This window comes from Sinohyriopsis cumingii, chromosome 18 (assembly GCF_028554795.1).
Source record: "Sinohyriopsis cumingii isolate HCF-2022 chromosome 18, ASM2855479v2, whole genome shotgun sequence".
In the NCBI taxonomy this organism is placed as follows: Eukaryota; Metazoa; Mollusca; class Bivalvia; order Unionida; family Unionidae; genus Sinohyriopsis; species Sinohyriopsis cumingii.
Genome location: NC_142978.1, coordinates 37,573,725 through 37,592,698, shown reverse-complemented (window position 1 = coordinate 37,592,698; position 18,974 = coordinate 37,573,725). Strand labels below are relative to the sequence as shown.

Below are 18,974 nucleotides of genomic sequence, written 5' to 3'. Positions count from 1 at the left end.
GTTGTACAATAGTCTTGTGTCACTGCCCTGAATAAGCATACATAAAACCAATTTGCTTCATATGACCCGACCAATAGCTATCCATCTTGTTGTGTGTGGCAATCTTGAGTTGTCTAATAGTCTTGTGTCACTGCCCCGAATAAGCATACATAAAACCAACTTTTGTCATATGACCCGACCAATAGCTATCCATCTTGATGTGTGTGGCAATCTTGAGTTGTCTAATAGTCTTGTGTTACTTCCCCGAATAAGCATACATAAAACCAACTTTGTCATATGATCTTACCAATAGCTATCCTTTTTGTTGTATGTGGCATTCTTTTGAATTGTCTAATAGTATACAACCAACTTTTGTCACACGACCTGACCAAACTATTCATCTTGTTGTGTATGGCAATCATTGAATTACCTATCAGTTATGTGTCACTGCCCTGAATAAGGATACACAAAACTAATTTTTGTCACATGATCTGACCAGTGACTATGCACCTTGTTGTGTAATGTAATCTTCGAATTGTCTAAGTCTTGTATCACTTCCCTGAATAAGCATACATAAAACCAATTTTTGTCATATGACCCGACCAATAGCTATCCATCTTGATGTGTGTGGCAATCTTGAGTTGTCTAATAGTCTTGTATCACTTCCCTGAACAAGCATACATAAAACCAACTTTCTGTCAAAAGTTATGTAAAATTCTGATATCAGAAAACAGTATGTAACACTAAGTCATGAGTTTGAGCTGTCTTCATTGTTAAAAATGGTAAATTAAATATTTACTTCTACTATAAATATACTATTAACCTTCGAAAAAGTCCTAATACGCATGAACTAAAAAAACACTAGTAAAACTTGTCAACTATAAATCTTTATTATGCATAACATCAATACATGTCAAGTTTCTAAAACTGTGAACTGCAAATTCGTAAACAAAAATCCCTGAAAGATAATAAATAACATATAAGAAAGTCTGCTCATTGTTAAGCAAATAATATAGTATGGTACTTCTGTATATCAAACTTGATCAGAGAAATTTTTTTCATTGTCCAACTGAAATACATTCTCAGCAGTAATATCTTTTAGAATATAATAAAAAGCTTTATGATTTTTATTTAAATAAAATATCTCTAATGCTTAAAACAAATACAGCCAGTTCATGATTTAGGAAAAATATGATTGCAAAAACTTCAAACAATTGTACAAACAAACAATAGATTTTTTACATATATTTTAGTCTTAAAAAAAATGTCAATTAACAAATACAAAAATAAAATCTATTGGGTTTTCTACTATTTCAAGAAACATTTTGGTATTGTATAAAAAAGTTAGTATCAATTGTGTTTTTACATCTTCAGACAGACTCAAGATGGACAAGTGGTCTAAGGTGCTTGCCCTTTCAGATCACTGAAATCTCACCTTTGTCTGCAAGGGTTTGAGTCTCAAACCTGGACAACATGGGAATGTGAGAAAGCTTGCCAGTGGACAGTGGCTATTCTCAGGATTCTCTAGGGTTTTTCTTCCACCAAATACACTTGCCACTAATTCTAATGTGCTGATAAAATGGAATGGTGATAAACCCATAACAACAACAACATCTTCAGATCTTATGAGTCTGGAATACATACAGGTGATTATGAGTTCTAAAAGCATACATGCCAACCTCGAAAGATATGTAAGCATAATTTTCGCTAATATAATTGGCTATAGATCATAAGCTGAGCATAAAAAGTGTAATCTATATTACTGTTACTAACATTATTGCCCCTACTTTGTTGTGGCTATGAGATCGAAGCTAATATATGCCATAAATCAGTACACCGTATGAAAAATGTCATTTATTTTACTACTAACCTGGATATGCAGATCAAAATAATTGTCAGAAATGTGCAAAATCCATGAGGATTAGAACCAGAATGCAAACACAAATCATTCCAAAATATTATTTATATTTAACACTCACTTTAACTAGTCTACAAGTCTATAACTTTTCTGAAAGATCGTCAAGTCCGCAGATTCTGTCCTCAATCCGATTGCTGTATTGTTTCACTCTCACACTCTTCTTTACAAATTTCTAAAGCAGTGTGGAATTGTGATCAGACATGTTTTAAAGTTAAAAAAAGAACCATCAGCTTTCAGAAATTTAATCCACAAAGCAACCCATAAAAGTCCATTTCATGTAATATTTGGCACCATTTTCTTTAAAAGTATAGACTGGTCCACTAACTATAGTCATTACCAATATAATGAATCTTTGAGGCAAAGTTTCATATTTAAGAAACCTGTTTTAATGGAAATGGATCAGGTAGTTGCTACAAATAGAAAACTGGGAACTTACGTGTAGCTCTATGATGGACAAATTAGCTCTTATGCTATTCATATGCAGCAGTTTTTCTATTTAGAATATTCTCAACTTTTTATGATGAGTGGAATTAAAGAGATGATGATATAAAATACAAACACAAGTTTTATTGCTTTATTTTGATTTAATTCTGAACGTATTGGAAGAGCGTAATCCAAACACACGAAAGCTTAAGATGTAATTCGGTGTACCGGTAGGTATAATTGATAAACAGTCCTGCTCAGAACTATCCTTATGGTAGTTTATACAGCTAAATGTCATAGGGGCAATTTTAAGGCAAGGTGTCAATAGGTAACATGATGTGTTATGCCCTCTGAAGACTGATGTAGGAAAGGCCATTAACCCATTAGGCTAATCTACATAGGTAAAGTACACTAAGCGGAACAATCCAATTTCTTTGAAGTTGAATATCTCAAAGAGATACATGTTGAAGAACTAAAGTCAATACAAATGACTGCCTCGAATGAGAATGTTTAAACCATCTCTATTAGGAATTATTGGCAAAAACAGAGGCATCAGATTTTACCCCATATATAAGACATAAATTGTCAAAACACAGCTGCAGAAACAATGAACCATCACAGAAACAGGTCCAGCAAAGCTTATTTTCAGAACTCCTGGTTGATGAATTTGACTGTGTGAAACACAGTGTCAAGGGTGAACCTGTCATTCTTTGCACACACTGCAAACATAACCCTGACATTAGTCATTATGGAGGGTATGACATCCGTTGTCTGCAGCACCAGCTGTATGTAACAAACCAGAACTTATCTGACATGGTGAACTGAAGATTCGGATTAGTTCTCTTTATTCAACTGTCTTATTCAAATACTAACAATCAAATGACCCATGTTTTTCAGGACATCAGATTTATGCAGATAAAGAGATTGCATTAATATCTGTACCGCTGTATGGCCTACTACAAGGCCCCTATAAACATTGAAGAAACAAAATTCCACCTCCCCCCACCAATGAAATGGTCAGTCCCTAAATGTGATTCATAGTTTCTGTTTTCTACGGAGTCAAGGATATCTCATGGTCACACCGCATTGCATAGTTCTGACAATTATGACTATCATTATTATCATACTATCCCACTGTTACTGTCAGCAAGAACATGTCAGTTCTGACCAGGATTGACTTAGAGGCGATATTCCACCATCCAGTGAATTTTCAAGTCTGACAGAAATTTGGTTTAATATTTTTTATAATGGCAGTGTGGTCAAGATTACGAGAGTTGCATATACATGTACATATGTGGTGATGACAATTGCCTATGCCAAGTCTACCAATTAACTTTTAAGTGTATTAAATGCTTTAAAGGAAACAGACAAGTTAATTTTTATTCAAATCTTAATTTCCAGTCATTTTCGAAAGACTTAAATGAAAAAATATTTTTTCCCCTCAATTTGGCTATGTGACTTTTTTGTCATGTACATGTCCCCTCCTCCCCATCCTCAAAACACATTCTGAGCTTTACACTGTCTGGGAATATAGCAGGTATGTACATTTCTCTTCTGATCTCTGAATAAATTTGAGTTTCACAGAAATTCACAAAATTGCCTACTATCACTTTATATTATACAGCATTAGTGTACCAATTAGTCCTACAATGTAAGACATAGCACATATTGGATTTGTTTTAGTGCTATGTCTTACTATCCAAATAACGGCCTTGTATAGCGTGTTTGACATCGGAATGAGTAGTCAAAGTTTTAGGAATATCTCACACATTTGGCAGCATATACTGACACTCTTCCACTAATTTATGTGCAGTTAATATACTTACTGTGCTACCTTTATCCTGGAGGAATGAAGATATGACACTAGCAAATGGACGCAATTTCATGTTCCATTGACATACATTTGAATTTGATGCAATGGGACGGCAGTCAAGGTATGCCGAAGTATGTTTAAGTAGGTTCATGTGGCGTATGTTTCTTGAACGAAATGAAATGTTGCTTTACAGTTCCAATAAGCAAAATATATTTGTATTCGTTTCGTTAAAGAATAATATTTCAACTTAACCCAATTTTGGCATTCCCAGCTGTCATCGTTTTCCAGTCAAATGAAATGTAGGCCAAAAAACTTGAAAACAGGTCCATCTCTTTTGTAAGAATTTGAATTTATTAGAGAAAAGACATCAGAATAAGTAAAGTCTGACTAAAACATTATGACTTTACTTTGTAGAAAAGCGCCATTATTTTAGTTGCCAGTTGTGTGAGATATTCCTGAAAATTTGACTTTCCTTAAGATGTTAGTCACCATCAAAACACACTACACAGCTAAGTTTGTTAGGCAGTAAGACCCTGACACCCAACACATAAATATCAGCATCAAGGTCTTACATGTAGGACTAGTGTACCTTTAACTCTCAGCCTATTTTAATACTGCATTTAGTTGCATATAACACACCCTTTTTCACTTATGTTCTCATTTTCAGTCAACTTTGGGCATGAAATAAAAAACCTAAAGCAGGCTGATCTGACAGAAGGTTGAAGTTACTATAGCTGCCTCCATGTGTCAAATTCACTTCTTGTGAATTACATCCACTGCACACTGCATTGTCACTAAATTGTATACATGACTACTATCCTTATTAAATAAATAAATAATGCTTACAAATCTTAACAGTCTTATTTTTTGACTGCTTAAATTAATAAACTCATTTCATTTCACATCACTGAGGGGTTTTATTCTGTGCTGTGACTGGAAATTCATGTACGTAATGACTGGTAACTTGTTTTCTAAAGCTCCTGAAAGTACAGCACTGCAGTGATCAATACGATGATTACCGTACATGTATGTAAATGTTGAGTGTTCCATAACAGGATCATATATAGTTTTGATTCATTTGTTCTTGGTTGGATTAAATATAATATTTAGAATTCAAGCAGTGTTAATGTTATCATCACAGGCACATTTTTTTGGGACATATTTGACTATGGTTAGTCTTTTATGTTAAAACTGTAACTTAGTGCAACAAAAATAGTCAATTAATGTATAAAGTTAATATTTTTTTCTTCTTTTGAAAATAAACTTGGTACTTATTTTTATTTTTCATCTTAAATTGTAGTATTTGATCCATCTTTATGACTATATATTGATTAAGGCTTCCATGGCTCAGCTTGGTCTTTTCACTGTAATCAGCACCCACTAGGCTTTGATATGCTAAATAGCTGCTATGCATCTATCTTGGTAAATTTGCAATTTACTTTCCTTATAAAATAGGCTTGGTTCTTTGTTACAAGAGAATAAACAATATTTAATTGACAGCTAAGTGTGGACAGTACTTTGCTGATTCAGTGTGGTCTTTCAAGGTAATCAGTGCTGACTAAAGCTTGATACACCAAACATACCAGTAGTGACTTTGCCTTGTTTATGTACTTGTAAATTTGAAGTTTATTTATTTTTCTTCAGAAAATTAACCTTGTTCATGGTTTTCTCATTTAAAACCACAGTTTTGTTACGACAGAGTGAGCAATGTTTAATTGACTCAGCAAATTTTTCAAGAGTGATGATAAAGAGAAATTTGGGATTTGATGCAACAGACTGAACTCCTTCAACATGGTGAACTTTAAACGGCCCTTTAAAGGGTCATCCGTTTAATCTGACAGATATATTGTACCTTTGATATTGCCACTTTTTCATGTACTATTAAAAATGGCAGACTGTTGTTATGCAAAGACAATGAAGCGAAATTATCAAGATTTTAAATATATTATATCAAATGTACACTATATGGTTAACTACATTTTTCTCCTGGTTCAGAGTCAAAAATTGGGATGCATGTTATACACACCTAAGTAAAGTATGCCCAAAGGAAAAGGTTAAATAACAGAATAAATTTACAGTACATTCTACACATTAAAATAATGTATGTACCTGCTTATATGTCAACTCTTACAATTGGGGATGCCCACTGCCAACTGGGGAAATTAGGAACAAGAAAGTTACTGATACTGCTGAAAAATTAGGGACACTTACCACACCAAAGAGAAGTTCCACATGGAAGCCAGAAGAATGATAAAATAATTTCAAAACATTACAAAACATGCCTATGTACTGTTACATAACACAGCTCTGCGTATTCTTTTAATTGTCTCCAAACTGCTTCAAGCTCTTTTCAGCTTTGCCAAAACTCCATTTCCAATGTCATTTCATGGCAATTATAGTGGGCTTGCAATCACTGTCTGGCATTTTAAAGTCAAGACACACATGAAAGGTTTACAGAAACTCTGCCGATTCTAGTTCACAAATAAACACAAATATTTAGAAATGTAATTAAAAAGAAACAAACAGCACAGTACATCATGAAGAAAACAAATGAAATGAAGCATCTAGATAATGGCATGAAAATGATCATCTGACACAAGATACTAGAAAACACTGAGGACTCAAATGAGCTGTTCTGATTATTATTTTTGGTTTATTTTTAATGAAAAATCATAATTGTTTTGTCTATGGTGGCATGATTTGTGAACAGGCTTAGCAATTTGGGACATTCACACCAAAAATAAGGGCCATGAGCATCTCTGTAAACTGTAATGATCCAGTTCTGCCATCACATAATGTGCTGGCAGGTCTGGGTCTATGCAATTTGTTAGATCATTCAGTAGAATAAACAATACAGACCCTGACCTGCTGGCACATTCTGTGACAGTAGATTAGGGTGTATGTTATTTTTGCAGTTGGACTTAACTTGTACACAAGTTTATATAGTAAGATTCCTAACATTATAAAAGTGTAAACACACATTACAAGTTTAGATTGTGTTTTTATAAATTTATAAAAATGAACATCAGTGAATATTTTTCTAAGAAGCTGGATCATAATACTAGACTGAGCATTTATTATCCAAAAAAACTGAAAGAAAAAACACAGTACATTTAAAATATTCACTCACATACCACGAATAAACTCGTATCAAGCTTTGCTTTGATAGCAGATAAAATATCTTTTCCACTTTTAAGAAATGAATCAGTGCTGCACTTCAATGAAAATTACACTACAGGTTACAAGTCAATCAATACAGTATTATCAATGGACAACTAATACAGTATTATCAAAGGACAATTAATACAGTAATATCAAAGGACACTTAAGAGAGTAATATTAACGAACAATTAATACAGTATTATCAAAGGATAATTAATACAGTATTATCAAAGGACAATTAATACAGTATTATCAAAGGATAATTAATACAGTATTATCAAAGGATAATTAATACAGTATTATCAATGGACAACTAATACAGTATTATCAATGGACAATTAATACAGTATTATCAAAGGATAATTAATACAGTATTATCAAAGGATAATTAATACAGTATTATCAAAGGATAATTAATACAGTATTATCAAAGGACAATTAATACAGTATTATCAAAGGATAATTAATACAGTATTATCAATGGACAACTAATACAGTATTATCAAAGGACAATTAATACAGTATTATCAAAGGATAATTAATACAGTATTATCAAAGGACAATTAATACAGTATTATCAAAGGATAATTAATACAGTATTATCAAAGGATAATTAATACAGTATTATCAAAGGATAATTAATACAGTATTATCAATGGACAACTAATACAGTATTATCAAAGGACAATTAATACAGTATTATCAAAGGATAATTAATACAGTATTATCAAAGGATAATTAATACAGTATTATCAAAGGATAATTAATACAGTATTATCAATGGACAACTAATACAGTATTATCAAAGGACAATTAATACAGTATTATCAAAGGATAATTAATACAGTATTATCAAAGGACAATTAATACAGTATTATCAAAGGACAATTAATACAGTACTATCAAAGGATAATTAATAGAGTAATATCAAAGGACAAATTATATAGTAATATCAAAGGACACTTAAGAGAGTAATATTAACGAACAATTAATACAGTATTATCAAAGGATAATTAATACAGTATTATCAATGGACAACTAATACAGTATTATCAAAGGACAATTAATACAGTATTATCAAAGGACAATTAATACAGTACTATCAAAGGATAATTAATAGAGTAATATCAAAGGACAAATTATATAGTAATATCAAAGAGTAATATGGATTAAAAAAACAAAGGTATAAACTTTACAAAATTAAGAAGATTATTCTAAAGTACAAGTAAACTTTCTTTTGATTTATAATCTTTTTTATATAAATTTAAAACAAAGTTGTTACATCTTGTAAAGTAGCATCACAACAGATTGCACATGCCACCAAATAAAGATTAAATTTCTTTTGACCAGAAGAAAAAACTGACTTCATATGATGCTGTGTATAAATTTATGCTATGGGCCTTTGAAAGTTAATTTACTACAAACAGAAGTCTGCATTATAACCATAAAATTCCATTTCGGCTCCCCCCTTCACAACCAAATATGTCTAATTTTTGACCCAAACCAAATCCCAAAATAATGCCCTAAATTTGCTCCGTACAAAAGTCGTCAAACCGACTCATGCAGGACTCAGTGATATTTTTATCAAACTAGATCTCTTTAAGTCATGTAAGAGCTTAAATGAATAAGAATGTATTGAACCATGTTCAAACTAGATCTCTTTAAGTCATGAAAGAGTTTAGATGAATAAGAATGTATTTAACCATGTTCAAACTAGATCTCTTTAAGTCATGGAAGAGCTTAAATGAATAAGAATGTATTGAACCATGTTCAAACTAGATCTCTTTAAGTCGTGGAAGAGTTTAGATGAATAAGAATGTATTGAACCATGTTATTTAGATCCTGATCCAAATGATCCAGCAATTCTTTGCTGGAAATCGACTGTCAAATAAATATTTGACAGGTCCTTTAGTGTCCGGAGATAGTCAAAACTGCTCTTGTACTTCTGGTCTGTGATATTCAAGTCACTAAAGAGTCTCTTCAGGCCAACAGCTCTAGCATTTTCAATGGTGGCAGTGTAGTTCGCCTTTGAAATGGTGCCAACATATTCTGACAGAACTGTGGCGTTTTGTTTGATTTCTTGAGCATCATTTCGGATCTGTGCCACCTAGAAAGAGAAACAATGATATGATCAAACCAAACTATGACTGAGAGCTTGTATAAATAGCATATACTTATCCTCAAACCCGATTTCTTTTATAACATTGTACATAAGCAGCTGACTATGTCAGGCAGGTCTATGGAATAGCATGCATCTTAAACTCCATAAAAAATTATCTGAAATGTAAAGTAACTTTACCTACACATACAGACACTAACATTAGGAAGTACATGCAAATCTGAAACATAAAGTGTCTTTATGCATACTCACAGATGTGTAAAGTGACTTTACCTACACATACAGACACTAACATTAGGAAGTACACACAAATCTGAAACATAAAGTGTCTTTATGCATACTCACAGATGTGTAAAGTGACTTTACCTACACATACAGACACTAACATTAGGAAGTACATGCAAATCTGAAACATAAAGTGTCTTTATGCATACTCACAGACATGTAAAGTGACTTTACCTACACATACAGACACTAACATTAGGAAGTACACTCAAATCTGAAACATAAAGTGTCTTTATGCATACTCACAGATGTGTAAAGTGACTTTACCTACACATACAGGCATTAACATTAGGAAGTACATGCAAATCTGAAACATAAAGTGTCTTTATGCATACTCACAGACGTGTAAAGTGACTTTACCTACACATACAGACACAAACATTAGGAAGTACATGCAAATCTGAAACATAAAGTGTCTTTATGCATACTCACAGACGTGTAAAGTGACTTTACCTACACATACAGACACTAACATTAGGAAGTACACACAAATCTGAAACATAAAGTGTCTTTATGCATACTCACAGACGTGTAAAGTGACTTTACCAACACATACAGAAACTAACATTAGGAAGTACACACAAATCTGAAACATAAAGTGTCTTTATGCATACTCACAGATGTGTAAAGTGACTTTACCTATACATACAGACACTAACATTAGGAAGTACATGCAAATCTGAAACATAAAGTGTCTTTATGCATACTCACAGACGTGTAAAGTGACTTTACCTACACATACAGACACTAACATTAGGAAGTACACACAAATCTGAAACATAAAGTGTCTTTATGCATACTCACAGACATGTAAAGTGACTTTACCTACACATACAGACACTAACATTAGGAAGTACACACAAATCTGAAACATAAAGTGTCTTTATGCATACTCACAGATGTGTAAAGTGACTTTACCTACACATACAGGCATTAACATTAGGAAGTACATGCAAATCTGAAACATAAAGTGTCTTTATGCATACTCACAGATGTGTAAAGTGACTTTACCTACACATACAGACACTAACATTAGGAAGTACATGCAAATCTGAAACATAAAGTGTCTTTATGCATACTCACAGACGTGTAAAGTGACTTTACCTACACATACAGACACTAACATTAGGAAGTACACACAAATCTGAAACATAAAGTGTCTTTATGCATACTCACAGACGTGTAAAGTGACTTTACCAACACATACAGAAACTAACATTAGGAAGTACACACAAATCTGAAACATAAAGTGTCTTTATTCATACTCACAGACATGTAAAGTGACTTTACCTACACATACAGACACTAACATTAGGAAGTACACACCAATCTGAAACATAAAGTGTCTTTATGCATACTCACAGACATGTAAAGTGACTTTACCTACACATACAGACACTAACATTAGGAAGTACACGCAGATGCACACTTAAATCCTACTTTTCATTTAAAAGCCTGCAGATGATATGTGACGTACTATTTTTTCAGTCTCTTTCCTGACCACTTGAGCTTCCTGATAAAGTTGCTCCCTTGCTGATTCTTCCTGCAGGATAAGGGCACGAAGGAATCGGTTTTCCACATCATCTGGGATGACCACCTTCCCTAGCTGTGTACCCTTCACATCAAGAAACAATCCCTTCTGGTTGTCAGCACAGCTCTCGTATGGAATGCAACCACTGTCACATGCTGCCAATCAGAAAAGTGGTGGATATCAAGGGAAGTAAAAGACAATAATAATAAAAAAAACATTTGTGAGTTGTCTCTGTAAGCCTCAACCCAGACTATTTTAATTCTAACCATATGACTGGTGTATGGAATCATATCTATACTTAATATGCTTCCATGCTAGGTCTTTGGAATTTACAAATACAAACTGGGGACTGGAGATACATCTTCAAAACATGGACCAATACAGGAAGGGAAATTACTGACTTTGATACAGGAATGGAAATTACTGACTTTGATACAGGAAGGGCAATGACTGACTTTGATACAGGAAGGGCAATGACTGACTTTGATACAGGAAGGGAAATTACTGACTTTGATACAGGAAGGGTAATGACTGACTTTGATACAGGAAGGGCAATGACTGACTTTGATACAGGAAGGGCAATGACTGACTTTGATACAGGAAGGGAAATGACTGACTTTGATACAGGAAGGGAAATGACTGACTTTGATACAGGAAGGGCAATGACTGACTTTGATACAGGAAGGGCAATGACTGACTTTGATACAGGAAGGGCAATGACTGACAAAATTTACTACCACTATAACTCGTTTTGTAACACCAGATTCATTAGAGTGAAAACATGTGCAAGGTAAAGAATATAAAAAAAGTGGCAATATGTAGTAGATGCTATGTACATAATGTTACATCTTAGCTTCATTTCATTGAAAATTGTATCAAATTAACGTTATTTTATTTGTATCAATCTTACTATCTTTCATCATGGACATTTTGATCAGTGGCTGAGAGGTCTGCAGTGCTCACCTTACATATCACCTCTCACCTCTGTCCATGCGAGTCTGAGACTTGGGCTCAGCAAAAAGCTTGACAGTAACTTCCCACTGGCTGTCAGTTCTTCAGGGTTCTTGCTCTACCAAATACACTGACCGCCATGTGCTCAAAAATGGCATTAAGCTCATAATGACAACATCATTTGGATCACTTCAATTTCTTCAAGTTTTTCTGTAACTGCTCATTGAAACAATTTGTCAAAGTGACTGAAAAAATTGGGGGTTGGTTTGTGTTTAACAGCAAAGTAAGACATGAAAATAATCAAATGCCGAGGTAACAGGAGTAAAATGCCTTTCTCAGTGATACACTACAGAATCCGACAGAAGTCGCTGCTGTTCAGACATGAAAATCAGATGAGATCAATGACCATACCGTGGTGTGCTATGCATCATCACAAAACATTACTTACAGCCAAATTCAAGACGAACAATGTGGTGCAAAAAAGACAGAAGGTCCAGTAGCTACTGTTCATTTTCTCACTGGAGAGACTACGATTTCTTCAAATACATATGATTGATTGATTGATGCCATTAGCTGAGGCATATAGCCGTTAGCCATAGATACAGAAATATTCCAGATACTCGTGATGCAGGATGGTAATACTGATGAATTTCAAGTGAGTGGTATTTTTACGAGTATGCAATCAAACTTGTAAATTTCACAAAGACAGAATTTCATGGTACTTTGAAATTGGTGTCACTATTCAATGTAAATAATTACGTCAATAATTGGCAACTCAAGAGTTTAAAGAAAAAGGATAAACTGCAACTCGTGCAGTTCTCATGAGCAACTTACAGCCACTGTATGGACATCCAGGTCTACAGCATATACCCCCTAGTCTTTCCCTAATGGCCTTGCTGATAGTTTCTTGCACTTGCACTCGATTAAGTATCAGCTGTCTTGTTGAATACACGGGAATAGCTCCCTATATTAGAAACAGAAAAAGTAAGAATACATAATTCGTACCTACAGTCACAATTTTGTTTCCCAATAGATGCATATATTTAGTTAATTCCAAACTTATCAATTGTCATATCTTAAAATACTTGGATATAATTTGTGTAAAAAGAAATGATTTTGGAAAATCTTTATAACAAATTGCAAAATGCTTCTCAAAGTACATATTTTTCAGGAAAGTGAACACGAAATATTGAGAGATTTCATTTGTCATCACTCAAGAAGACTTATACAGATAAGTCGGACACACACACACACACACACATATATATATGGTATTTTATGTATTTATTTTTGGCAATACTTTTTAATTGTAATATGAAAAAGTCACCTTTTCAAAAATGTTTAATCTTATAAAACATAATCAGCATCACCAATGACATTCAAATTTTGGCTTATTGGCCATTTTGCAAAAGAATCAAGCCTGTAAAGCACATTGGATATCTAGGAAGTTTTGAATTACAAATTAAATGGTTATGATTTACTGTAACTATACCTTATCATTCATGCCTGTTTGAGAAAGATTAGGTTACAAATGTCCGCTATGTTTAATGCATATAGATAAACATACCAAGTCTCTTGTTGCTGCTAATCTTCCCATGTTTTGTTGAAATAACATTTTATGTGTTTAAATACCAGCTGAAATGGCTAAATAGGTATTTATAATTTTATCCATTTTAATCTATAAAAAGGTATTTACTCACGTTCCTTGTTGTGCATAAGTGATGGGTACAAGATGTTTTTTTTTCTCTTCATCAATGTGTTTTTAAGCAAAACAGAATTAAAATGTTGTAATAGACTGGTAATCTTCATTACTTATAGAGTATTGAATATTTTTGAAAATGACAAAGAAAAAAAACAAGAATGAGGGAATCAGACTTTCATCTGAATTTGTTGCCAGATGGAGCTGTTCAACTATCTCACAACAACAGATACTCATCCACTTCCATAACTGAGCCAATAACTTCATTGGTATAAAGGTTAATATTACAATATGTACAAAACAGTATTTTAAGTGTGTATTGAACAGCCAGTATGCATGTGTATCCTAACACTGCATGTAACTGCAGTGTAGAATCTATCATATAAATTAATTTCAGTGCACTAAATTTTTAAAATATAGTTATAAACTATAGATGGGTGGGAAGGTGGGAGTGGGTGGGTATATATTGACATAAAGTTAGGTAGTTAGGTAGGTATGTTTGATTGTTAAAGATAATTGTTTTTTTAAATAGTTCCAACAAACTAACGTTCTGAATTATGTAAACGCAATTCAACTGAAAATAAATTCATCTATGCTGATGTGTCATTTTCACAGTTTACTTTCCTGGGTCACCTGGCTAGCTTCAGCTTTTATTACTATTTAATGGATAGCCAAACCAATCAGGGCCTGGGGAAAAAAATTAATTAAAATGAAAACAAGGTTCCCCTGAATTTGGGGTGCTAAGTGGTTTTACAATTAATGATGAAAACAAAGTCCCACATCACACTTTTAATGTAACGAAAAGTAAAATTTATATCACTCAGGAAGAATGCCATAAGAATAATTTAGCTGTATACAAGCCAGTCATTATTTTGTCATCACATCTTACTCTTTATGATGTCAACACTTTCTTAAAGTTTAAGATAAAAACATATCACTTGACATAAACCAATTTTCAATGGAGATACAGTCTGGGCAGGCTGAAACTAACCTTGCCAAATCACAATGGAGACAGTCTTGTTTTGGCAAGCTGAGACTAACCCTGCCAAATATCAAAGGAGACAGTCTTGGCGGGCTGAGACTAACCCTGCCAAATCTCAATGGAGTTAGTGTATGAACAGGCTGTGACTTAGCCATGCCAAATCTCAATGGAGATACAATATGGGCAGACTGATACTTAGCCCTGACAAATATCAATGGAGATGCCATATGGGCAGGCTAAGACTTAGCCCTGCCAAATATCAATGGAGATACAGTATGGGCAGGCTGCGACTTGGCCATGCCAAATATCAATGGAGATACAATTTGGTCAGGCTGAGACTTAGCCATGCCAAATATCAGTGGAGATACAATATGGGCAGACTGAGACTTAGCCCTGCTAAATATGAATGGAGATACAATCTGGGCAGGCTGAGATCAACATCATACAATTATTACTTTCATCACAGAAATGCCCCAAAAGTTGTATTTGCTTTCCTTCTGTTAATCAACAATAAAAGATCAGCCTTTTCACTTTTATAAGTGCACTGCATACAAGGAGCTGCATTAAGTAATAAAACTGTTATGTATAGCTACATTGTGTGCTTAAATTTTATCCATCATTGTAGGTTGTACATTAAGCTCATGGTCATTTGTATGTAACATGTTTAGATTGCTATCTTTTGTACATATTTGTAAGTTATAAATAAGTTGTTTACTGACATCTGAGTTAAAGGTCTGGCCTTAGTTACAAAACTTAGAAAGCTACAGAAGCAAACATTGGACCCACAACCTGGTCATTTTATTGTGTTCAAGTTTTTATATAATGTTCTGGTAATTATTTATTGTTTATTCAGTTATAATTTGAGAGGAATCATACATTTCAATTATTCACTAGAATTACAAATGCTCATTGACTTTTGGATTAAAACATTATTTTGGAATCATTGTGAATTCATTCAAAGACATTCTGGATTACCGGTTTATCATTGCAATACATTACAACCATTGGTGCATCAGCACATTCAAGACTGGGATTCATTCAGAACACTATACTTTTGGACTTATGATAGAACTTTTGGGATAATTTGGGATTTAATTCACAATACTGTAAGTTCCTTTGAAATTTTCACTTTATAATCTAGGGAAATAAATTGCTTGTTGAATATTACAAAACTTGTTGGTTTTCTTTCTGTTATTTAATCTAAGACCAAAGAGTCATAACAAAGACATGTAGTGTACAAGAAGAATCCCATTGGGGGGTGGGGTGGAACAGATCAGAATGACCATTAATTCTTCATACATGCAAGATGTTTGTACTCAGTATTTTTATTTCAACTGACTGAATAATCATAGATTTAAGTATTTTAGAAGGAAATACGTTTGGAGTACAATTTGATATTATTTATTATTTCTTCAGGGAACAAATGTATTACTCCTAATTCTGGGCATCTAATCAGATCACTATAAAAAGGAGTGCCTTTTTGTCCGAGAAAGTCCTTACCTTTTTTGTAAAAAAAAGAAAGATTTCAATTAAGTTTCCATGTCTGCAAAAACATTACTATTATCTTTGTATGATTCTTTATTAAGTTATATTTAAAAAGCTGAGTTTTTTAAAAACTGAATAAAAGAAAGAAGTGTCTTCTTCTTTTAACGTTTGGTTCTTTAATTGACTGCACACCTTTTACTGCTTTGATCTATGATTACAGAGTCTAATACAAAAATTAATATAGAGTACAAGCATCTTGCACATATTGCAAGTCCGTTCCAATGAATATCCTCATTCCAGCCCAATCCAGTGAATATCCCCAATCCAGTCCATTCCAGTGAATATCCCCAATCCAGTCAGTTCCAGTGAATATCCCCATTCCAATCTGTTCCAGTGAATATCCCCATTCCAGTCTGTTCCAGTGAATATCCCCATTCCAGTCCGTTCCAGTGAATATCCCCATTCCAGCCTGTTCCAGTGAATATCCCCATTCCAGTCTGTTCAGTGAATATCCCCATTCCAGTCCATTCAGTGAATATCCCCATTCCAGTCTGTTCCAGTGAATATCCCCATTCCAGTCCGTTCAGTGAATACCCCCATTCCAGTCCATTCAGTGAATATCCCCATTCCAGTCCATTCCAGTGAATATCTCCATTCCATTCTGTTCCAGTGAATATCCCTATTCCAGTCCATTCCAGTGAATATCTCCATTCCAGTCCGTTCCAGTGAATATCCCCATTCCAGTCCGTTCCAGTGAATATCCCCATTCTAGTCTGTTCCAGTGAATATTTCCATTCCAGTCCGTTCCAGTGAATATCCCCATTCCAGTCCGTTCAGTGAATATCCCCATTCCAGTCCGTTCCAGTGAATATCCCCATTCCAGTCCGTTCAGTGAATATCCCCATTCCAGTCTGTTCCAGTGAATATCCCCATTCCAGTCCGTTCAGTGAATATCCCCATTCCAGTCTGTTTCATTGAATATCCCCATTCCAGCCTGGTCCAGTGAATATCCCCATTCCAGTCTGTTCAGTGAATATCCCCATTCCAGTCTGTTCCAGTGAATATCCCCATTCCAGTCCATTCAGTGAATATCCCCATTCCAGTCCATTCCAGTGAATATCTCCATTCCATTCTGTTCCAGTGAATATCCCTATTCCAGTCCATTCCAGTGAATATCTCCATTCCAGTCCGTTCCAGTGAATATCCCCATTCCAGTCCGTTCCAGTGAATATCCCCATTCTAGTCTGTTCCAGTGAATATTTCCATTCCAGTCCGTTCCAGTGAATATCCCCATTCCAGTCCGTTCAGTGAATATCCCCATTCCAGTCCGTTCCAGTGAATATCCCCATTCCAGTCCGTTCAGTGAATATCCCCATTCAAGTCTGTTCCAGTGAATATCCCCATTCCAGTCCGTTCAGTGAATATCCCCATTCCAGTCTGTTTCATTGAATATCCCCATTCCAGCCTGGTCCAGTGAATATCCCCATTCCAGTCCGTTCCAGTGAATATCTCCATTCCAGTCTGTTCCAGTGAATATCCCCATTCCAGTCCGTTCCAGTCAATATCCCCATTCCAGTCTGTTCTAGTGAATATCCCCATTCCAGTCCGTTCCAGTGAATATCCCCATTCCAGTCTGTTCCAGTGAATATCCCCATTCCAGTCCGTTCCAGTGAATATCCCCATTCCAGCTGATTCCAGTGAATATCCCCATTCCAGTCCGTTCAGTGAATATCCCCATTCCAGCCTGTTCTAGTGAATATCCCCATTCCAGTCTGTACAGTGAATATCCCCATTCCAGCCTGTTCAGTGAATATCCCCATTCCAGTCTGTTCTAGTGAATATCCCCATTCCAGTCCGTTCTAGTGAATATCCCCATTCCAGTCTGTTCTAGTGATTCTATCTACCACATTTTCATCACTTATAGCAAGTAAAATCTGATTTATTTCAAAGACGATATTTTCAACTAATATGAATTCATTGTGAACAATTTTCATAATAACAGCCAACAATCATTCATTGTTTCTGATATGATTCACATTTCAAAATTATTTATATTCTGCCCACATTCCAAAAAATACCTATATTTTGCCCAATCATTGTGAAAGAAAACTGAGCAGGGTGAAGTTATAAAACTGATAAAATCTGGCTATAAAACAAACCTTGACTGCATCTATGGCGCTGTTTTTCACGATCTCTTCATAGTACAAATCAAACTGTTTATGTAGCAGCTGCAATTCATCCTTACGTAGGTAATACTGTATGAAAACCGTTATGGACACCTGGAATGCATTTGTTATCAAATCACGATGAAGTTGTGATGATTAAAGTATTCTACTCGTATCTGTCAAGATTTTAAGGATTATGGAGTTATGCTGAATAATGCAATTTTAATTGGTGTAAATAATTTTATAGTCAACTATGATATTTATAAAAACAATAAACATGTATACCAACAGGCATAAATATGCCAAATAAAAATATACAATTATTAACCATATTTCTTCAGTATAAATGTTAAATTTACTTAATTTCAAACATTCATAAATAAACAGTTTTTAAGTTTGTAGGAATCTCATTTTGAATCACAAAGATATAATTCATGATGGATGACTGTGAAATTTAATACA

The 18,974-nt window shown here is 34.2% G+C and overlaps 1 protein-coding gene across 3 annotated transcripts in view; it reads right to left on the bottom strand.

Annotated features, from left to right (window-relative positions):
• Positions 1 to 850: 850 nt before the first annotated feature.
• The window catches only part of LOC149776419 (uncharacterized), a 33,906-nt gene continuing 15,782 nt past the window's right edge, over positions 851 to 18,974 (bottom strand). For all 3 annotated transcript variants that reach the window (XM_089940831.1, XM_089940832.1, XM_089940833.1), the window contains 4 exons: positions 18,507 to 18,626; positions 13,016 to 13,145; positions 11,177 to 11,385; positions 851 to 9,402 (listed from right to left, as the gene is read on the bottom strand). In XM_089940831.1, coding sequence (XP_089796957.1) covers positions 9,127 to 9,402; positions 11,177 to 11,385; positions 13,016 to 13,145; positions 18,507 to 18,626 — 735 coding nt within the window. In that variant the 3' untranslated portion in view covers positions 851 to 9,126. The remainder of the gene's footprint in view (positions 9,403 to 11,176; positions 11,386 to 13,015; positions 13,146 to 18,506; positions 18,627 to 18,974) is intronic.